Consider the following 24,209-nt stretch of genomic DNA (forward strand, 5'->3'; position numbering starts at 1 on the left):
GGATCAATGTAAAGAAACTTACAACTAAACTTTCGTAATATTGTGCTTAAGATTTATGTCCTTTCAGAGAGTTCATATTTAACATTGTTGTGTATAGACTTATTTCACTTTTTGATGTTGACAAGATGCGTTATCCATTGCGCTGTTTTTATGTTGGCGAGTTGGAAACTGTGTGAGAAGCTGTAATGTGGTGAGAAATATTGCGACAATAAACTTGTCATTTCATCTCACACAGTTTTACTCAATTCAAGAATAAGCAAAACAAAACGAACCCCCGCAACCTTACACCAGTTTATTAGAATTTTTTACGACCGTAGTTCTTACGTAGTGTTACAAGGCTGCAAGTCGTGATGCATTCCTTGTAGACAGGTTTGACTATCCACGTTCTTACACGAAGAAATCGGGCAACTTTATTCACTGTATGTTCATGAGCATATCCAAACATGGTAGCTCAATTTGTCTATTACGCCGACCTATATTGCAGAGCTGACTCCTTAGAACCGACTGGTACAAAACGGAACTTGACTGCCATGACCTTAGTCACCTGTGGAGGGTCACATAACGGCATGGTACCAGTTCTATACTACCTACAGCGTCCCACATCGAACAGTCTGCTCAGTTTAACTAACGTTCTATCCCGTAGGTGCTTACGCATAAAACAAAGCAACACGTTGCCGAAAAACGAAGAAATAAGAAATCGTAAACATGACGAAAAATATATGACAGAAAATTTCATTGCTCCAATAACATGTGTTTTATAAATGAGTTAATGTATGATATCAGAGGGTAATGATGCTCTCCTTTAATACATATCGTTCTTGTAGAAGTTTCAATCAGACTGGGAGGTTTTATACAATTATTGTCTGACTCCTCAGCAGCGTGAAACTAAAGGTATAGCAGGAGATTGTAACACTTATGCAGAACAGAATTTGGTAAGACACTCCTATGTAGCAGTCGTTTGGAATTCTGTGGTAAACGGTGCAGCAGTCTAATTGTCTCGTTGTGTCTTATTATTCTCAGTGACGATAACTTTTCTGTACAGTGCCTCTTTCATTGCCGACAGCCTTAGATACAAAATACTGGCGCCTCAAATACCTGTACGCTTGTGAGATCATGCGCTACCTGTTACGTTCCGAGATACAGCGCATGGAGTTGCTCTGGGGCTCCTACTTCTGATTCTACTGGTGATAGAAACATAACGTCAAGTTTTGTGGGCAGCCATTGCGCTAGAAGCACTCGTATACCCAACAGAAAGATCGTATTACTCTAACTGTCCTACGGTATACAGTTAAAGTTTTAATATTACACACTTCCTCCAGCTTAGCTACATGAAGCAAATTGGTTGGTTCTGTTTGTATTAGATGTGGTCTACGGTGCGCGTTGGCAAGGTTTATGGAGTCACCATGTAGTTAATAGACGCTTCCTGAGAACTCGCAAATCACTGTTTTGGATACCAAAACCAAGCCGCGTATTACAAGATGGCTGTGCTCAGCAAATGGCTGAAATTGTTACGGTATATTGCTAATATCTCGATGGCTAACGAACTTGATAATGTTTTTTATATCTTTATTCGTTCCCGAGATACAGAGATTAAAATTTACCCTGCTTGTATATGTAAAATGTGCACGTAAAATCCCGTGTGAGCGGGAAATGTAGGTTATTAAGTGATGTAGTACGGAGAAATACGCTTTAAAGTGTCTCTTATCATCAGAAGGGTTCTGTTGTTGTAATAATAAAGCACATGCAAAATTTTGGTGTATGTAAAATCCGGTCTGAGGTGCAAAATCATACAGTTTTGCGTTATTTCAATTTCATGTAAGTGAACTATCACAATTTTACTGACCGACAAAGTTCTCTCCCTATGAGTGACGTGCCCTGTTTTGGCAGGGAAAAGAAGGCAACCAGCGGAAAAAATGCTCTTTTCGGAGCACAAATAAGGTTAACATGCTCCTGTATATTAAAAGGCTGACTCTACAGTGGGGTACAAGCCACCTTATTACACCTTCGTTAGAATCTGTAAAATTTCCGCATAGTATTTGACATACGAACGTATTTGCACTTTTTTATGCTGAGAAAGAAGTAGCACTGCCAATAGTGAAGAGGCGGAAAAGTAATAAATACTGGAACATAGTAGACACTAGATGTGGTATAGAAAGAGGGAAGGAGACAGAGAGAAAGAGAGAGAGGCAATATGTAATACGTCTAGTTATAGGGTAGTTGATGAATACTTCGATGCCACTAAAAATTAGTAGATTGTATAGTACCCGACCCAAAATATGTAATGGACAAAACTTAGAAAGTATGGTTTGTCTTAATTTCTATCGGCACATTAAACTGTATGGTTCACTTACATACCGAATAAAGATCAGTAACATTACGTCAGATCATTTCACTGCAATTAACAGAAAGTTGCAATTGGAAAACATAATGATGTAGATTAGCATATTGTCGTACATTTCAGAAAGATTTATAATTTTATTCTCGTGATTACATTATTATATTCCTATGGAAATGACAGAGGAAATATCTATGCTGTAATGAAACCAATAATTGATTTGGAAAATTCGTATATTTCAACTTAGCGAGGAGAAAGACTTTCGGAACATTTATCAGGCATATGATGCATTTAACGTGATTTGTGCACTTTATGTATCATATCAATAACGAAAAACCAATTAGATCAATTGTAATTAACTTTTTCACTAACGATTCTCTAACATTTTGATGTAAACACTATTGATTTTCAGCCTTTTGACACAGAATTTTAATCTGAATTCCATCTTGGCATTTTGTACTATACATCAGTTAATGTTAGACATAAAACTGAACGTGAAAACAAGATTTAATTAATGATTTTACTATAGGCATTGTTATTGTAACTTCATAAACAACTTTCTGCACCAGAGTTAAGAGAACAGTATTTAGAAACTTATTCAGAATTAATAATCATTTATTGCATTTAACACTGTACTAAAAGATTATTGTAAATCATTAACTTTTCATTATAAAATCAGTAAACGTAATTGTTTTTGACAATATTTCTAAGAATATACATTGTTAAGATAGGGTATATATCGAGCGGTGCAAAGTACTTGCAGTCAGTCGCAGTTTGGCCAATGTCATGACGCAAAGTCTTCTGACAGAAGACAGTTTACGTGTGAACATCTTTGGAAATGCTTATGGAAAATACATCGGCTGTTACAAATTCATCAGTGTGTTGGAAAATTTAACATCGAAGCTTTCATCATTTCCACAATCCACCCAAATCAATATACGTCCCCTAATGGACTTTAGTTGAGGAGAATATTCGACGGTTCAAAGCTAAGTATTCGATTCTCGTAATGAGAAGTATTTTAGCCAGACCTGCAGTTGGAGTAACAGAGTGAAAGAGACAGTGCTAGTGCGAGACGAATAAAGAGAAGGCGAAAGTGAAAGAAGGTGAGATCCAGTGACAATGAGAGAAAATAAAGAATGGCTCTGAGCACTATGGGACTCAACTGCTGTGGTTATCAGTCCCCTAGAACTTAGAATTACTTAAACCTAACTAACCTAAGGACATCACACACATCCATGCCCGAGGCAGGATTCGAACCTGCGACCGTAGCAGTCGCACGGTTCCGGACTGCGCCCCTAGAACCGCGAGACCACCGCGGCCGGCGACAATGAGAGTGTCTACGACAATTACAACATTAGAGAGAGAGGGTCAGTGAGAACAGACAATAACAGGAAAGATTAAATGAGATGAGAGCAGTAAAAGAGAGCAAGAGGGAGGGAGGGAGTGACAGTGAGAGGAGACAAAATTAGTGGAACAACGGCTGTGATACAGCAGACAGTGGCAGTTAGCAAGATACTGAGAGATAACGACAGTACGTTGGCTTCAATGAGTGAGTGAATGAAGATGGGCAAGTGGGAGTGGATGGTTACGAGCTACTTACAGCGATGTTGTAGTGGATGTGAGTGAGCTACAATTAGGGTGGCTTGTGGGAGTTTGAGTTGAGTTGCACGTTAAAGAGAGCACAAGTATGTTCACATGTCAGTTTCTTGGGAAAATTTTGAAGACGCTCAAGACAGCAGAATGAGGCAGCTGGTGCTCCACTTTCAGGGTCTTTTAATAAACAGGAGCATTTTCGCTTATTTTGTGCTTCAGAAGCAGCATCTTTCTGCTGGTCGGATAAGGTTCGTGATTGGATTAAAAGGTAAACACCGTGGCATGTGAAATTAGTTTCGAACGTACAGCTAGGAAGAATGATATTACCATTACTACAAACAAAATTCATTAATGACTCTAGTAAGTTGTCGGAAGCTCCATGAGACCGTCCGTAGATTTCTTTGTCCTATGGCATCTAAGTATATTTTACTATCGAATCACTTCATTTTTAATCCCTAGCAAAAATCTAATTGTATTTAATTTGATGGCCTTAGGGGGTTGGCATCAGGAATACCTCAAACCTCTCTATGCGCTGTGGCACTGCTATCTTCCGTGGTTTGTTAGATACTCTGCCTCGATGCTATCCAGTCTAGGCTGGTGAGGACAGCATCCTCCATGTAAAAAGTGAATCTGCTCATCTCTTTTATTTACCATTTTCCGTCGCTATAAAATTGATTACATTTTGCGGGGTTGATCAAGCCCGGGAGCTCTCTTAGTACTACGAGGTAAGAAATGGCATTTGCTGAGACATTTTGGAGCCATTCTCTCCGCGAGGACCTGGTGATGTTAAATTCTGTTTGCAAGTACAAGATCAGAAAGTCTTGACTGAATTTTACTGACGATGAATCAGGAATGTTAAAATGTACCCACAGTTCGGAATTTACTAAAATCAAAACATCTTTCCTTCGCAGATCTGGTCAGAGTATATGACTGTGCAGGCAGCCAGTTGATGGGAGTAGACGTAATTGCTCCTGAAACTATAGGCACAGTATTATTAAGTAAGAGAACAATTTTATTTACATAAGCGCTGTTCAACCACCTTAGGACAGTACTCCACCGCAGAGTATACCACTCTCTTTGCAAAAGTCCGTTAAGTTGGCACTGATGATCCTAATGTGATTCCACATTTGAAAGAGATCAATTCTTGCACTCATCTACAGTTCGAAAGACAGTTCTATCTAACGTGACACCTATGTATTTTGGCTTGTTGTGGCTATAATGTGAGTCATCTGTACAGACATACAGATCTCTAGTCGATTGCCTGTTATTAAGGTAGAAGGAAGTCATTTCTGTATTAACAGCCTTAACCCCCATTTACGGAAGTATTCTGCCAGTGCAGACAAATCAGAGGTCAGGATTTCTTCCATAGTTTCAAACAAAGTGCGCCATGTTGCCCTATATGTGTCCCCTGGGTTCTGCTAGATCGCAACAGCTGGCAGTCTGAAAATCTCTTTAGATCTCCTGCTTATACGAGAAGTACGCAGGAAACTGTTCGTAGATGGTGCTATTGGTGTAGGGTTGTTGCAAAGCCAGATATCTGAAGTAAATCGCAGAAAGAGATGCAGAGAACCAACGTTCTGTAAAGCGACTCAGTATACTGGTTGTTATTGCCGCAAGCAAGGGGAAACACTTATTTTTGTTTGATCACACGAATGATACTAGTTCACTGGGAAAACCACAACCTTGAAATATCTAAAAGAATGCGTTCGATGTGATTTACAACACAAACACCTTGTAGAACAATGCCGAGGGAAAAGAAAATCACTGTAATATTCCAAGGAAATGTGCGTCGTACACGACAGAGGCAGCTTACATAAGCTTAGATCCATCATTTCTTAAGTACAGCTCGTTATTTTAGGTGTCTTAGAAGGGAGAATTAGAAGAGGACCCAAAATACATCCAAATAGCAGCAGACAGTCACAGCTTAGCTTAGCTTACCAGGAATAAGAGCGTCTCTGCTGCTCATCGAACTCAAGAGTCAGACGGAACAATTCACGCTGTGGAAATTTCGATATCGTACATCCCACAAACCGATGTTTTTGTATTGGACAGTATGTCAAATCATTGGTGAAAGCGAGAAGGGCATACGTCATTCACTTGGGAACTGTCCGCCGTTTCAGTTATACCGGAACAGTGGAAGACAGAGTATGCGTTTCCGCGTAAGATGAGTTTGTTCTAAATGCTGAGTGTCTGTCGTCGCATCACGGCATATATTTCATCGCAAAGCTCCAACCAAGTCGCAATATACTCTTGTGATAGGTTACAGCTTTCAGAACAGTAAATACTCTTAAGAAGACGCAACTATGTCCTGATAAAAAGGCGGGTACAGCTGGACAAAAAAGATGGGCACACGTTGCCATTGTGAGAGGAGTCCGAGTTCATAGGTACATCAGCAACCAAACTGTCTATGGATGCGCCATGTGTCTGAGAAAAATATTACTCTGGGCGTCCACCAGATCAAGGATAGGAGGAACTTCCAATAATGAGATTGGTATACATTTTTACGCGATCTTTGAAGAAGGCCCAAATGCAATAACTAATGATTATGAGCGACGAGAGGGATTTTCATTTAAGTGGATCAGACTTCCCTCTGCACGGTGACTGCGTGGTTTGCCTTAACTGCCGGTCGGAGTGGCCGAGCGGTTCTAGGCGCTACAGTCTGGAACCGCGCGACCGCTACGGTCGCAGGTTGGAATCCTGCCTCGGGCATAGATGTGTGTTATCTCCTTAGGTTAGTTAGGTTTAAGTAGTTCCAAGTTCTAGGGGACTGATGGCCTCAGAAGTTCAGTCCCATAGCGTTCAGAGCCATGTTTTGCCTTAGCTACCGCTGGTGTAGCGGGACCCTTCCTTTTTAAAGCGGAGCAGGGTGTAATACTGACAGTTCTTCCTACCAGAATTCCGGAGTTATCAGATAAACAGAGGAAGTGTTTATATTCAGCAGGATACTGCAACATCGCTCACTGCTAATGCATCCAGTTATGAGGAACAATTTCCCTGCACACCTCATTTCTCGTTTCGGTGACCAGTCGTGGACTAAGTTCCCAGTCTTTTCCATGTGAGTTGTTCTTGTCAGGGTACTTGAAAGAGCTTCTATGCCAGCGAACCCAAAAGCTTAATGGAATGGAAGGCTGACATTAAAGCAGAGGTGTGTTTGATTGGCCATTAACCAACGCCTGTTGCCCCTATTTATGAGCACCTTCCGGCGAAGAGTTGAAAATTGTATTAGAGAGAATGGCCGTCACTTGGATGACAATTTTCCGCAAGTGACCAAGTACATGTGGACCTTTGATTTTGTACAAATGAAAGATTTTTCTTAAAAAATCAACGTACTGTTGTTCATTTGAAGGCTCGTGAGAAATCTTATCCAATTTTCTGCTGAAAGGTACTTGTTGAATTATTAAGATTAACGGTGGTGCAAATGGGGTAAATGTCTGGGGGTTATAATTGACAAAACTGTGTTATTGGTCTACACGAGTATATCAGATTCTTCCGTCATCAGACATCCCATCCTTCTGGCAGTTTTGAATCGCTCATCAACCGAAAGTGTAATGGCCATACCGGATTCTATTCACAGAAAAATGAATTTAGGAGAGAAATCTTAATCTAATGCTGTACGTGGGTAACGCTAACTTTGTACAGCCTTACGGAGACGACTACCAGATCTTTGCTTGTAACTGATAACTGTCTGATTTGCGCTACCGACTACATCTACGTGGGACAGAAAAACTGTCAATTTAACAGAAGCATTACAAACTGCAATATTTATTGATATTATCTTGACCATTGTACATAGTATTTGACAAAAAATGAATAGAAAGTTACTTCATCTAATAGCGTTAAGGCTCTAAGCATTATGGGACTTAACATCTGAGGTCATCAGTCTCCTAGACTTAGAACTAATTAATCCTAACTAACCAAAGGACATCACACACATCCATACCCGAGGCAGGATTCTAAGCTGCGACCGTAGCAGCAGCGCGATTCCGGACTGAAGCGCCTAGAACCACTCGGCCACAGGGGCTGCCTCATCCAAATGCCCGTTACTCATTCGCATCTGAGTGAATACTAATTGGTAGAAGTTCAACATGCGGCCTTCTCCGTGTAATAAGGAGATAGCTTCTATACTGGAGAGGATGTTAATCTCACAAACACGGGGCATGCGCTGTTAAAGGAATTCATGTAAACCAAAATTGAACTCCGATACTTTAGCAAAGAAGCTGGGCACGTATGAGACACACGGAGGGAGGCAAGTTGGAGCTCCGCTGATTAAAGCTTTGGTGGTTCATAACAGTATGTATCGTTTGGGAACCACGTCTTTCTGCAAGAAAAACCGGACATTCACACTAACTGAAATAATGAGTCCGAATTATCTGATTATTTAATTATTCTACAAGAAAAATGAAGTACTCATGAAGCTATCAATTACTCTGGCGTCTAGAAACCACCGCTAATCACATTTACGATTACATGTCTGTTACCAGTTCTGCTTGAAGCTGACGCAGCTCCACACGGCAGCAGCCTCTGCGGTCTTCCATCACTTATCCACTTCATCAGACAAGGACCTGATTTGCGCAGCGCCCGAAGTTTATCTGAAAACCTCAGCATTGAATTTACTCCCAGTCACTGCCCGCTTTCCTTTGACTATGACCAACAACGAAGTTATTGTTCATTATCTCCGTAACTCTCCAACACAGTCTGACCGAAATTTATACAATTACACAATTATCTGCCTGCACTTTCAGCAACGCTTATCAGGACTGTACTCCTCGCGTTGCTTAATTAACTGAATACACTCCAGATACCTATACCGCATCTTGATTGCCTTCTTTTGCAGTTCTCACCGGACACTCCCCCGTCACATTTTTCTCCACGACGGTACAGCCTAGACTCTGAGAAGAGTTTCCTTCTGGCATGAAAAAGCTACTAGAAGCTTCTAGAAGCCTCTGCCAAAGAGTCTGAGGAGCTAATGAAACGCCTCTTCTGAAAATTTGGCGGGAGGATCCGTTTCTTAATCGGCGGATGACCTACGAGTCATGTAGGCCACACATAAATATGCCGTTTGGCGTTCCTCCGGTTTTTTATCGTGTTCATCCCACTATTGTACCACAAAAGCTAACGGAAGGTCCCTGCCTTACTTCACCAACGTAGAGTAGAAATGCCTTCTGACACTAAGATAAACTTACATTCTCATGCGCTACAGTAAACAGACACGGAGTTGTAATTTGCTGATGGGAAAGGACACGTAAACATTAAAAACAAAATTCAGATTGTGCGGAAATTTCATGGCTCTGAGCACTATTGGACTTAACATCTTAGGTCATCAGTCCCCTAGAACTTAGAACTACTTAAACCTAACTAACCTAAGGACATCACACACATCCATGCCCGAGGCAGGATTCGAACCTGCGACCGTAGCAGTCCCGCGGTTCCGGACTGCAGCGCCTAGAACTGCATTGCCACCACGGCCGGCGGAAATTTCATCTGGGCATCGCTGTTACCGTACAGATTTGAAAACAGGCAAAAACGTAATGCGATATAAATTAAATTAATGGATCCTACAACCAGTGAAGGAGGTACAGGGTGACAATTATCGAATTATAAGAAACACAGACATCATAATTTCTGAATGGTTAGCGTTAGGGTGTTCAAACTGTATGGTTGCCCGCTGCGCATGATGGGAATTAGTATGAGCATTATGGTTTTATAACGACGAAGTCCACTTTCATTAGTATGGGTTCATCAGTAAGCAAAATCGACGCTTTTGGTGGACTGAGAAACCGCATTTCATGATCGGGAAGTCGCTTCACCCTCAACGGGTGATTGTGTAGTGTGAAACGTCCTGTCATGGAATAATCAGTGCGATATTTATTGATGTGACTACCGAATGGTATGTGAACGTTTTGGAAGATGATTTCATCCCCATTATCCAAAGTGACCCTGATTACGACAATGTCTTGTTCATGCAAGACGGAGCTCGACCCCATCGAAGCAGGAGAGCGATGTCCTTGAGGACCACTTTGGGGTCCGCATTCTGGCTATGGGGTATCCGGAGGCCACTGGCATGGGCATCAATTGGCCGCCACATGCTCCGGATCTGATCACATGTGGGTCCTTTTTGTGGAGCTATGTGAAAGTCAAGGTGTACAGCAATAACCGCAAGACCATTGCTGAGCTGAAAACAGCCATTCAGGAGGTCATCGACAGCGTGGATGTTCCGACACTTCAGCGGGTCATGCAGAATTTCGCTATTCGTCTGCGCCACATCGTCGCCAATGATGGCAGGCATATCGAACATGTCATAACCTAAACCGGAAGACAACAACCATCTGCACCAACAGCTCGACGACGTTTGCAGCAGCATGGACTATCAGCTCGGAGACCATGGATGCGGTTACCCTTGACGCTGCATCACAGACAGGAGCGCCTGCGATGGTGTACTCAACGACGAACCTGGGTGCACGAATGGCAAAACGTCATTTTTTCGGATGAATCCAGGTTCTGTTTACAGCATCATGATGGTTGTTCTGGGTACTAATTTCTCAGGATCTATGCACCAAAATTGCGTGAAAATGCGATCACATGTCAGTTCTAGTATAATATATTTGTCCAATCAATACCCGTTTATCATCTGCATTTCTTCTTGGTGTAGCAATTTTAATGGCCAGTATTGTACACATCGTTATTTTATCAACAGCCCTAGCGTGCGGGAAAGAATGGTTACAGTTATAACAATGCTGTAAGAAACACCGACGTGACGTCTCGTACTTCTGTGAGTGACTCACACGTGTTGGGCCATGGCCTGCACGTCGGGCCGCAGCAGGTCCCTCTCCTGCAGCAACTCCGGCAGGCGACTCCTCAGCGAGAAGTACGCGTCGAGCGCCACCTTGGTGCGCTCCAGGCTGCACTTGCAGTTCAGGTACAGCCGCTCCAGCCGAACCTCATCTGGACAAACACACATGTAACATGTTAGTCTGCAGACTTTCGTGGCCCTTGTCACTAAAATTAAAATCTTCTGGGTTGTTAGGCCGCATCATATTTCCTTCTAAAAAAGTGGACGTTTCGACCCCTCTTGTGGGATCCTCTTCAGGATGAAACACATGAATGCAATTGGTGTCCCTTCGTGATTGGATAGAAAGGCACTATTCCACACTTTCGCCGGAGAAGGGTTATTGGTTGAAATTCCTTCTACTGCTATTGGCTATCCATCATCGTTGGCTGGATGCGAAACGGACAGAGTAAGAGAGGGAGAAAGTTTACCAAAAAACATTATTGTCCACCGAGGTGACTTGCAGCGCGTTGTTCGTATTGCTCGCACACCGCGGCCGCATATTTTCTTCCTTGATGGCGGGGAACCCTAATGCCCAAAGCCTATAGCCGTCCCCTCTATTGAAATTAGAAGTGTTCTTGGCAATTTCAACTGCTTCTTGGACCTTTCTTCTATAAATGTTCGTTTCTTCAGCAAGCACACGTACTTTATTAAAATCTATGCCTGAGCCACACATCTCATGATGTTCCTCTACTGCCGACTTCGTTTTTGCCGCATGTGCTGTTCGTGCTCCTGATGCGTTCTTTAACCGTTCTTCCCGTTTCGCCTATATGCGCACTGTCACAGCCACATGTCACTTGATAGACGCCTGCATTGTGGAGACAACCAGGTGGATCCGTTTTCCGTCGGAAAAATCTTTTATTTTGTTTTGATTAAAGAAAGACTTCTGGATAACACTTTCTTTAAAATTCTGCTTATGCGGTCGGTGACCCGAGAAACGAACGGTAACCTAACGGAGTGAGAAGGCGGTATCTCGTCATTCTTATTAGCGTGGCTCCCCGCCATCAAGGAAGTAAATATGCGGCAGCGGTGTGCGAGCAATACGAACAACGGGCTGCAAGTCACCTCGACGGACAACAATATTTTGGGTAAACGTTCCCCCTCTCTTGCTCTGTTCGTTTCGTATCTAGCCAATGATGATGGCCAACCAATAGCAGTAGGAGGAATTTCAACCAATAACCCTTCTCCAGCGTAAATGTGGAATAGTGCCTTTCTATCCAATGACGATCGGCTACCAATACCAACCATAAGGGTTCAGCCAATAACGCCCTTTATTCTGCATCAGCGCTGGAGTCACAGCCTCTGACGATGGCCCACCAATGGTAGCTACGAGAATTTTAAACGATGCTTCCACTTCTCCAGCACAAAATCTGGGGAAGTCCCCTTTATAAGAGAATGTTACACTGATCTCTGACAGTATTCTAGCAATAGTCGACACAGTACATCCTGAAGACGACCCCAGCAGTTGGGTCGAAACGTCGATTACTTTAGAAGGAAATATGACGCGGGCTAACAACCGAGAAGATTTTAACTTTACACACGTAACAGCTTTTCACATTCACTGAGCACTATTTTTACAACGAAGATTGTTACCGATTGTACAGACACAATGTACTCGTATCATCGTGGTAGCAACAGCTCCCTTTTTTGTGTCTGTGACTGATGAAGATGAGCGTGAAACTCAAAAGGAACTATCTTGACGCAAAGTCACTTCTCAGTGTAAACATGGTACCCACCCGAGACAAAACAAAATTTCACTTACGACCATTCTCCGTTAAATAGTTCAAATTGTTAAGAACCGTACAAGAAACTCAGCGCGCGCGTGCGCGCGCTCGCGTGGGACTCTATGAGAATGCCTATGACTCCAAAAACAAATCTGGTAAGTATCACAGTTCACATGTGTGCGGTAGGGCAATGCTAACACGACTGTCTGCTAAAATGTAAGATGGTGTCTCATGAGCTGCAGACACTTATATTACTGTTTTAGATATGGAATCATTGCTTTGGCTATTGCTGGTATGCAGATACTGTTGTTGCAACTGAGGTACAGACGGGACTATGTTTATTATTATAAAATGCACATTTAATGGCTTTCGACAGTACCTACTAAGAGTAACGCAGCTACATAATGCTTTCTGTAGTTACCCGTTCCCCAGTTTCCTAGCAGAGTGGGTGCCATCTGCTTGTCAATCGTAGCCTTAGGCCCATTCCAGCCTCATGTTTTGTCCGTTTCACAGCAACCCACAACAAGCTATACCGTTACTAAGGGCTATCCAATTCCATTTATAAAACCATAGATCAAGAAATATCTCATTTGATAGGATACTACGACAGCAGACACTATAAACTACTCTATTTTCCGCTATAACCACTTGCCAGGCAGGTCGTTTTTATCCACTGAACTTCTTATGAAACCCTACGTCGTACATATTGAAATAACGTGTTTCGTTGTTACAAAATAGACTAATACGAGGGACATATTAATGGTACCCCTAAGGTCAGAGGAGTCATAATCTAAAACATCCAATAAATCTTTCCGTAACAATACAGTGGGGTAGCGCCCGAGTCTTACATATCTTCAGCAGTTGATGACAATTTTCATGTTATAGCATAAGACTCGTGGAGCCCATTGATCTCATGAAGAAATCTAGCGACTTTTGTTTCAGAGGCGCACAACTGATATAAAACTGGTAGCACCATGCGGTTGATAACACTGAGTGGCTTTGAACCATGGGGGTAGTCATTGTTATCGCTTTCTTTTCCAAATTATATTAACACAACAAAGAAAACGTTTTGCATCACATCCATACTTTGGAACGTGTGGAAGTTTCAAAGAGATCAGGTAGCTAAAGAAAACGCTTCATTAAACTAGAAAATATCTTTGCCTTAAGTCATGAACCTAACTTTCAAAATAAATGTTCTACGTTCGAAAGTTCACATAATAGCATATCTGTAAAATCAAATTCTGTTACTGCCTAATATTCCCCACCAGCGATGGTCAACCTCCTGCTTCGTAAAATATTTAGATCATCCTTGGCATGCTGTTCCAAGGTTTCCGAGATGACGATGTCGCTGGCCGCTGTGGCGGAGCGGTTCTAGGCGTTTCAGTACAGAACCGCGTGACTGCTACAGTCGCAGGTTTGAATCCTGCCTCGGGCATGGATGTGTGTGATGTCCTTAGGTTAGTTAGGTTTAAGTAGTTCTTAGTTATAGGGGACTGATGACCTCAGATGTTAAGTCCCATAGTGCCCAGAGCCATTTGAACCGTGACGATGTCCCTCTCCTCTCCTCTCCTCTGAGGTCATGCAGTTTGAGAGAACGGTTCCAGCAATGATGCACTTTAAGTTCAACTGCTCCTGAGCATGTTCAGTCTGATTCGTGTCAGAAGGTAGGTCACGCTATTGCATTCTATTGGTTCCTGCGTTCCGGAAAAAGTTTTATCGACTTAAAGTACGAACCTGTCACCGCAGTGTTGATGTAGGTCATGAAAATAAGTTGGATTTTGTGCAGATACTACAAAGCCCTTAAATTACACAGGGCAACGAAAAGCTTTTTTTATTTAGATAGCTGATCTGCATAGATTTTTATGAGCTGAATCCAAATCTAGCCTTACTTTTTTTGTATCACCCGTAGTTTTCGAGCAATATGCTTTATATTACATAGTATAAAAATCTTATGTTATACAGTAAATGGGGAAATCAATGAAACTCATTGTTACAATATAAGGTTGGTTTGTATTTACAGTACGCTACTTTACACAACGATATGTGTTAATAGAGGTTTCACTTGTCAGCTCTAATTGGTTTATATTGTCTTTCTCTTTTTTCTTTGAAGTTTCTTGTGTAGTTTTTTCTACGATGAGTCGCTTGCTGAACTTCTCGGTGAAGTGACCAACAGCAGTCCCCCATCATGTTGCTGTTTCAGCGACCTTGGTAGAGTTTTTCCATCACTTTAATGTCCTGGTGAGAACGCTCTCACTAACATCTCCCATATTGTCAGAGAAGTAATCAAGGTGACTGTTCAAAAAGTGAACTTTCAGGCTCATTAAACATCCTAAAGTTTGAATCTTCTTTAGCATTGTAGCTATAACAGAAACATATTCTGGGTCTTTTTCATGTCCTAAGAACTGAGGAGGTATTGAATAGAACTGGGGAGAAGAGGAGTTTGTGGCACAACTTGACAAGAAGAAGGGACCGGTTGGTAGGACATGTTCTGAGGCATCAAGGGATCACAAATTTAGCGTTGGAGGGCAGCGTGGAGGGTAAAAATCGTAGAGGGAGACAAAGAGATGAATACACTAAGCAGATTCAGAAGGATGTAGGTTGCAGTAGATACTGGGAGATGAAGAAACTTGCACTGGATAGGGTAGCATGGAGAGCTGCATCAAACCAGTCTCAGGACTGAATACCACAACAACAACAACAACAACTTTGTAACGGTTTGCTTGAATGATACCCATACTTCTTTCTCATGTAAGGTCAATGTGGATTCAAAGTTAACATCAAACATCGATTTTCTAATGTCAGGTCCGACAAAGACGCCTTCTTTTATTTTAACTTCTGAAAGGTGTGGAAGCTTTTGGCAGATATACTTAAAACATGGTCCATCTTTAGACAAAGCCTTTACAAACTGATTCATTAGCCCTAACTTTATATTTAGGGGTGGTAGGAGTACGTGTTTTGGATCTGCAAGGTATTTGCGTAAAACTTTCTTCTCGCCAGGTTTTAAAGACTCCCTCACAGGCCAGTCCTTTCTGCACCAGTGTTTATCCCTAGCCCTACTGTAACATTCACACAAGAAACATGGAAATTTGGTAAAGCCACCTTGCTGACCAAGGGGCATGCATGTTACTTTTAGATCGCCACATCTCACCCAGCCATGAGCAGAATAGCCTATTTTATTTAGCACTATTTGTAGGTTTCCGTAACTTTCTTTCCTATGCACAGAATGTCCAACAGGTATAGATGCATACATTGCGTAATAAAACAGCCTTTAAACTACTGATATTCTTCACGTGTCGTCGACCAGACAATATTTCGGCGAACCAGCTGGCCGCCATCTTCAGGTGAGTCAACGCTAGTGCACTGCCTCGCCGGAACCAGAACTGACTTCCAGCCACAACGACGGCTGGTCCGCCGAAATATTGTGTCTGTACGACGACATGATCCGGCTGCAAACCCGTGAAGAATATCAGCAGCTATTACGCCGGGAAAATCTACGAAATCACAGCCTTTAAACTAGTTTTGGATAATCAATAAACAGCCTCCAGTCTTCCTTTTTGTATTCAGTACCAAACTCATTCTTCAGACTGGGAATGTCTGAGAAGTACACTAAATCACCTTCTTGTTGAAAAAACTTGGAAAATTGCTGCTCTCTCTCTTTCTATACATGTATATGCCTGTTACAACTGCCAATAAGTTCTTTTCTTTTAATCTAGAGCCAAGCAATTCAGGTTTGCTTTCGTTAAGCCCAGATCCATAGCCAAATCGTTAAGTTCGGTACGAGTAAACCTTTTGGGCTCTAGACTTTCTATATTACAATGGAATTCATCATAATCTGGTTCATCTAAATCACACTGTACATCAGAAAATACTTCATTTGGAATAGAATTTTAATCATCTGTTGGTTCAGGAACCGGAAAATCTACACCATGCCCTACTGGTCGGATGGCGGACGGAAGGTTGGGGTAGCTTATTACCTTCTTGTTTTTCGAATTATGACCAGTAATATCAACACTGCAAAAGTAGCAATCATCGGAAATATTTCTTGGCTCCCTCCATATCATGGGAACAGCAAATCTAAAGGCTTTTTTCTTCTTTTTGGACCATTTTCACAGATCTTCAATACACACCTAAAATACTTTATGTGGCACCCGGTACTTACCTTCTCGCCAAGTTTAGATCCAAATTATGATGGATAAACCTTTTTCACAAAGTGTGTAATGTTTCTTTGATGTCTGTTAGTCACAAACCCACCACAAATATAACAAAAACTGTCAAAGTTTTTACAACCACGCTTACACATTGCACTGAGCACACGTACAGGAAACGGGAAAGTGAGGCTAGGCTAACAGCAAACAAAACGCTATCCGTTAGTAAAAAAATAGAATCTACTTTTTTTTTAAATCACATGTTTTCAGCAGTGCTACCAACGTCATCTACATTCATTACACCTCCTTCTTAAATTATTTTAACTATATAAAAGTTCCCCCCCCCCCCTCCCCAAGAACCATGGACCTTGCCGTTGGTGGGGAGGCTTGCGTGCCTCAGCAATGCAGATGGCTGTATCGTACGTGCAACCACAACGGAGGGGTATCTGTTGAGAAGCCAGACAAACGTGTGGTTCCTGAAGAGGACAGCAGCCTCTTCAGTAGTTGCATGTGCAACAGTCTGGATGATTGACTGATCTGGCCTTGTGCCACTAACCAAAACGGCCTTGCTGTGCTGGTACTGCGAACGGCTGAAAGCAAGGGGAAACAACAGCCGTAATTTTTCCCGAGGGCATGCAGCTTTACTGTATGGTTAAATGATAGCGTCCTCTTGGGTAAAATATTCCGGAGGTAAAATAGTGCCACATTCGGACCTCCGGGCGGGGACTACTCAGGAGGACGCCGTTATCAGGAGAACGAAAACTGACGTTCTACGGATCGGAGCGTGGAATGTCAAATCCCCTAATCGAGCAGGCAGGTTAGAAAATTTAAAAAGGGCTATGGATAAGTTAAAGTTAGATATAGTAGGAATTAGTGAAGTTCGGTGGCAGGAGGAACAGGACTTTTGGTCAGGCGAATACAGGGTTATAAATAAAAAATCAAATAGGGGTAATGCAGGAGTCGGTTTAATAATTAATAAAAAATAGTAATGCGGCTAAGCTACTACAAACAGCATAGTGAACGCCTTATTGAGGCCAAGATAGACACGAAGCCCACGCCTACTACAGTAGTAGAGGTTTATTTGCCAACTAGCTCTGCTGATGACGAAGACAATGAAGAAATGTATGATGAAATAAAAGAAATTATTTAGATAGTGAAGGGAGACGAAAATTTATTAGTCATGGCTGACTGGAATTCGGTAGTAGGAAAAGGGAGAAAAGGAAACGTAGTAGATGAATATGGATTGGGCCTAAGAAATGAAAGAGGAAGCCGTCTGGTACGATTTTGCGCAGAGCGCAACTTAATCATAGCTAAAACGCGGTTCAAGAATCATAAAAGAAGGTTGTATACATGTAAGAAACCTGGAGATACTGACAGGTTTCAGATAGATTATATAATGGTAAGAGAGAGATTTAGGAACCAGGTTTTAAATTGTAAAACATTTGCAGGGGCATATGTGGACTCTGACCACAATCTATTGGTTATGAACTGTAGATTAAAACTGAAGAAACTGCAAAAAGGTGGGAATTTAAGGAGATGGGACCTGGATAAACTGACTAAACCAGAGGTTGTACAGAGTTTCAGAGAGAGCATAAGCGAACAATTGACAGGAATGGTGCAAAGAAATACATAAGAAGAAGAATGGGTAGCTTTGAGAGATAAATTAGTACAGGCAGCAGAGGATCGAGTAGAAATCCTTGGGTAGCAGAAGATGTATTGAATTTAATTGATGAAAGGAGAAATTATAAAAATGCAGTAAATGAAGCAGGCAGAAAGGAATACAAACGTCTCAAAAATGAGATCGACAGGAAGTGCAAAATGGCTAAGCAGGAATGGTTAGAGGACAAACGTAAGGATGTAGAGGCTTATCTCACTAGGGGTAAGATAGATACTGCTTACAGGAAAATTAAAGAGACCTTTGGAGAGCTGCATCAGACCATTCTCTGGACTTGGGGAAAAGAGAACCACTTGTATGAATATCAAGATGGGAACCCAGATCTAAGCAAAGAAGCGAAAGCAGTAAGGTGGAAGGAGCATATCGAGGGTCTATACAAGGGCGATGTACTTGAGGACAACATTATGGAAATGGAAGAGGATGTAGATGAAGATGAAATGGGAGATAGGATACTGCTTGAAGAGTTTGACAGAGCACTGAAAGACCTGAGTCGAAACCAGGCCCCATGAGTAGACAACATTCCATTAGAACTACTGATGGCCTTGGGAGGGTCAGTCCTTACAAAACTCTACCATCTGGTGAGCAAGATGTATGAGACAGGCGAAATACCATCAGATTTCAAGAAGAATATAATAATTCCAATCCCAAGACCCGCGCGACTGCTACGGTCGCAGGTTCGAATCCTGCCTTGGGCATGGATGTGTGTGATGTCCTTAGGTTAGTTAGGTTTAAGTAGTTCTAAGTTCTAGGGGACTGATGACCACAGATGTTAAGTCCCATAGTGCTCAGAGCCATTTGAACCATTAAATCCAATCCCAAAGAAAGCAGGTGCTGACAGACGTGAAAATTACTGAAGTTTAATAAGTCACGGATGCAAAATAGTAACGTGAATTCTTTACAGACGTATGGAAAAACTGGTAGAAGCCGACCTCGGGGAAGATCAGTTTGGATTCCGTAAAAATATTGTACCACGTGAGGCAATACTGACCCTACGACTCATCTTAGAAAATAGATTAAGGAAAGACAAACCCACGTTTCTAGCATTTGTAGCCTTAGAGAAAGCTTTTGACAATGTTGACTGGAATACTCTCATTCAAATTCTGAAGGTGGCAGGGGTAAAATACAGGGAGCGAAAGGCTATTTACAATTTTTACAGAACCCAGATGGCAGTTATAAGAGTCGAGGGACATGAAAGGGAAGCAGTGGTTGGGAAGGGAGTGAGACAGTGTTGTAGCCTCTGCCCGATTTTATTCAATCTGTATAATGAGCAAGCAGTGAAAGAAACAAAAGAAAAATTCGGAGTAGGTATTAAAATCCATGGAGAAGAAATAAAAACTTTGAGGTTCGCCGATGACATTGTAATTCTGTCGGAGACAGCAAAGGACTTGGAAGAGCAATTGAACGGAATGGACAGTATCTTGAAAGGAGGATATAGGATGAACATCAACAAAAGCAAAACGAGGATAATTTAATGTAGTCGAATTAAGTCGGGTGATGCTGAGGGAATTAGATTAGGAAATGAAGCGCTTAAAGTAGTAAAGGAGATTTGCAATTTGGGGAGCAAAATAACTGATGATGGTCGAAGTAGAGAGGATATAGAATGTAGATTGGCAATGGCAATGAAAGCGTTTCGGAAGAAGAGAAATTTGTTAACATCGAGTATAGATTTAAGTGTCAGGAAGTCGTTTCTGAAAGTATTTGTATGGAGTGTAGCCCTGTACGGAAGTGAAACATTGACGATCATTAGTTTGGACAAGACGAGATAGACGCTTTCGAAATGTGGTGCTACAGAAGAATGCTGAAGATTAGATGGGTAGATCATATAGCTAATGAGAAGGTATTGAATAGGATTGGGGAGAAGAGAAGTTTGTGGCACAACTTGACAAGAAGAAGGGATCGGTTGGTAGGACATGTTCTGAGGCATCAAGGGATCACAAATTTAGTATTGGAGGGCAGCGTGAAGGGTAAAAATCGTAGAGGGAGACCAAGAGATGAATACACTAAGCAGATTCAGAAGGATGTAGGTTGCAGTAGGTACTGGGAGATGAAGAAGCTTGCACAGTTTTTGCAAAAACAGACATAATGTCTGATCGGATAGCAGCAATCAGTGTTTGTATAATGTTACTTATAATCCGTCTGGATTGCAAAATTTTTGATTCGTATGACCGGTTTCGGTTCGTTCAGAACCATCTTCAGATCTGTAACGATACTGATAGTAATTTACTATTTCACGGAAGCAAATCTTTTTCATCCTATCTAATCAACATGAAATGTACCAGAACGTACCTGATATTTCAGTTACAGGAATAACCCGTCCAAATCCAGCAACTTTCACATGCTGCGTCACATAAAATTGGTTGGCAGAATGCACGTTATTTATAACACTATTACCGACAGGAGGCGTCTGGTACATTTGTTACATTCCATTTGCACATACTGTATTCAGTAGATTTTTTTATTAACTTTTATCTCCAAAAATACTTAATTAAAATATGTAGATATCAAGGTTAAAATCTGTACTTAACAAAATTAAAAAAACAGTAAAATCATCATTTTTATACGATCTAAAAAACATAGGGCGATTTATATATCGATGGCGTCGGTGTGGACTTGTTTTCCTCTACGGTCTGCTTCCGTGGTTCCCGCCATTTCGGTGCTGTGCCGCAATTCGCTCAGTTGTCTGACGTCCATTGCCGTGGGCAAGAGGGCCGCGCAGGAGGGTCCTGTTAACGACGCCGGGCGCTGTACGCATCTTCCGGATCCTCCGCAACGCACCATCTCTCATCCCTTGGCCTGGACCTCCACACGCAACAGTTGTCATTATAGTAAGTCATTACAAATGTTAAAATAGGCGTTATGATTGAACTCGATTTGCTCGTTCAGTGGCGTTGAGAGAGAGATTGGTATTGCTCCATTCACAAGGGACAAGCTATCAACATATCGGAGCAGAGGTGTCTGTTAGATACACCACGGTACGAGCCATCATTCATAAATATAAAGAGACTGGAACAACAGTGAATAAGTGTCGTCCTGGACGTTCAAAACGTTCAACCCGAGAGCGTCGCCGTATCATCGCACTTGCTCGGAAGGAACCTGCTACAAGTGCCGCAACTATTGCTGAGGTTGTTCAGACAACGTCCAACAAGACGGTTAGTGTTCAAACTATACGAAATGTGTTGATCGAGGCTGACATGCATGGCCGTTCTCCCAGGAAAAAGCCATACATATCGGAAATCAACCGGCAGTAACGCGTGCAGTTTGCCACGGACTACATCAGCAAGCCGATGGAGTTTTGGAACACTGTGATATTTAGCGACGAATCTAAGTTCAATGTGTTCGAATATCATGCAACACAGAAAGTTTGGCGCAAGCCGAATACACACCTCGACATCAAAAACATGCATCCCACAGTCAAACACGGTGGGGGCGGTATCATGGTCTGGGTTTGTATGGCGGCGTCCAGCGTTGGAAATCTAGCTGTAATCCACGGTACAATGGATCATATGACATACATCGACGTGTTGCGAGGTAATTTACACGCTAGTGCACATACATTGGGCCTTACTGGGGTGTTTCATTTCCAGCAAGACAACGACCCAAAACATACCGCCATGAAAACCTGGGAGTGGTTATTGTGCAATGCCTCCAGAAGGGTTCTAACACCACCTCAGAGCCCTGATTTGAACCCCATTGACAACCTGTAGGCTCATCTTGACACAGAAGTCAGAAAAAGTAATCCATCCGGTAAAAACGTCTTGGAGAAAGTGCTCTTGGAGGAATGGTCGAAAATTACCCCGGACATAAACCAGAATTTAATACAAAGCATTCCTAGGCGTTTACGTGCTGTTATCGATGCTAAATGGTTCAAATGGCTCTGAGCACTATGGGACATCTATGGTCATCAGTCCCCTAGAACTTAGAATTACTTAAACCTAACTAACCTAAGGACATCACACACATCCATGCCCGAGGCAGGATTCGAACCTGCGACCGTAGCAGTCGCGCAGTTTCGGACTGAGCGCCTAGAACCGCGAGACCACCGCGGCCGGCGACGATACAGTCACCGCCACCGAGGGGCCACCGCATGCCACGAGCCTTCTGTCAGCATTGCAGGGCGGCGGCAGATGCTACTGCCCGTACATGAGCAGCAGGCAGACACAATGGACAGAGGCGAGATCGCCTCCCTGAGTCACGACACATCAAGTACCGCAACTGAACAGGCAACAGCGTTTGTACTCGGTCTACTGGCCTTCCACTGCCACCCACTTAAACCCCAGAGCGCAACTGCGTTCATCAGAGGGCGCCCGAGTCGTCGTCACCACCGGGCACTCTCCATTAAGGACGAAACGCATCTGACCTCTCTACTAGATTCGTGAGACTACATACCCTGAGATATGCCTAGCAGAGCTGTTCATAAGATAACTTGGCCCCTGCATGGAGATACATTGTCGTTCTCAGTTCTGGGCGATTCCATCCGTCCTGTACAAAGGGGCGGCCACCTCAGTTTCTTGTCGCCTGTTGAGCTGCACATTTCATCTGCTATGACCGAAATTCTCTCCTCCTTTTGGCTCCATTTCCGGAACAGTTTGCACTCCAGATGCTCAGGAGTCTTTCTCAAACCATTTCGGAAGCAAATTTTGTTCTGTCGTGTTTTATAGCCTTATTTATCAGCTTCATGATTAACTGCTCATCATTTCGTTAATTGTAATAGTTATTGACCTATTTTAACTTTACGTGAGATTTGTACTATTTCCAAACTCTGGAAAATGTATAGAGCCCTCCCTTCTGATTGCAAGCACAAAAAATAATGATTTAGTGAAAGTGAATATTCATAGCACTCCTGACATCTCAAACTGTTAGAGATAACGAAGCGATATTTTCGGCAAATGATAGCACGTAAAGCGGAGAATATTTTGCCATATATTTAACAGCCAAAGCTCTGGTATCTACTGTGATATACGAGTAACACGGACTTTTTCAATGAAATGAGTAATTACTTCAAGTGCCGTCGACACTCGGTGAAATATAAATTAGCATGAGCTTACAACAATGTACCTGAAGGAATCAGACGTTTATTTTTATTCTTATCATGAGCTTCTGACCTTATTCCTTAATTAATAACATACCATGCCTGTAGTCTATCGCAAATACAACTACATTATCGTAATAGTAAAATGAAATGGTGTAAACCTACTGCGTTTTTGCAAAAGAAGCTAATTTTATAATGGCAACAAGAGAAAGGAAGAAAGGTTTACATGTCAGACAAAAATAAATCGCTGCTTCTGTTGCAATTTCAATGCCAGCAGGTGCATTTTTTAAGGTGCTCCGGAACGCCCTATACTTGCAATGTTAAAATAACGCTTATAAATTACATCTTTCCTCACAAAGTATTTGAGGTAGGAAGTTGAACTTTTTACAGATTATTTATTGGAATATGGGCTACAACTTAACACAGGGATTTTACAAAATTTTAGTTCAGTTATTAAATATGATTTTTTTCAATTGTAATGAAAATTCACAACATTTTTTTACAATTTTTTATTTATATATTCAAAAATATACAGTTTTTTGGAAAAAGGCTGTGTTAAATTATGCAGAAGGTACTGTGTAACATTTACTGAAAGTTTGAAACAAGTATGTTTGGAAGATCCTTAGAAAACATGTAATTAGTATGAGAAAATAAAAGTTTTGGGAATCGAGCGACAAAGATTGGATTAACTTTTTAGTGCATTCCAGGTCCATAGGATGGATTATCTTCATCCTCTGCAAACTCCTCCTCCAGCTTCCTCTTGTTCCTCCTCCTGTTTACTCTTGTTTGTATTTCTAGACTCTTTACAGCCCTGTCTGCAGCCCGAAGGCGTTCCTTGTCTAAAGCAAGCATCGCTCGTACCATGTTAGAACCTATCTTCAT

At 42.0% G+C, this 24,209-nt stretch overlaps 1 protein-coding gene across 1 annotated transcript in view; it reads right to left on the minus strand.

Moving 5' to 3' along the window:
* LOC126259704 (alpha-tocopherol transfer protein-like) overlaps positions 1 to 24,209 on the minus strand; it is a 122,738-nt gene that overhangs the window by 49,855 nt on the left and 48,674 nt on the right. The window contains exon 3 of the mRNA XM_049956676.1: positions 10,711 to 10,870. Coding sequence (XP_049812633.1) covers positions 10,711 to 10,870 — 160 coding nt within the window. The remainder of the gene's footprint in view (positions 1 to 10,710; positions 10,871 to 24,209) is intronic.

The sequence above is a fragment of the Schistocerca nitens genome, chromosome 5 (genome assembly GCF_023898315.1).
Source record: "Schistocerca nitens isolate TAMUIC-IGC-003100 chromosome 5, iqSchNite1.1, whole genome shotgun sequence".
NCBI lineage: Eukaryota > Metazoa > Arthropoda > Insecta > Orthoptera > Acrididae > Schistocerca > Schistocerca nitens.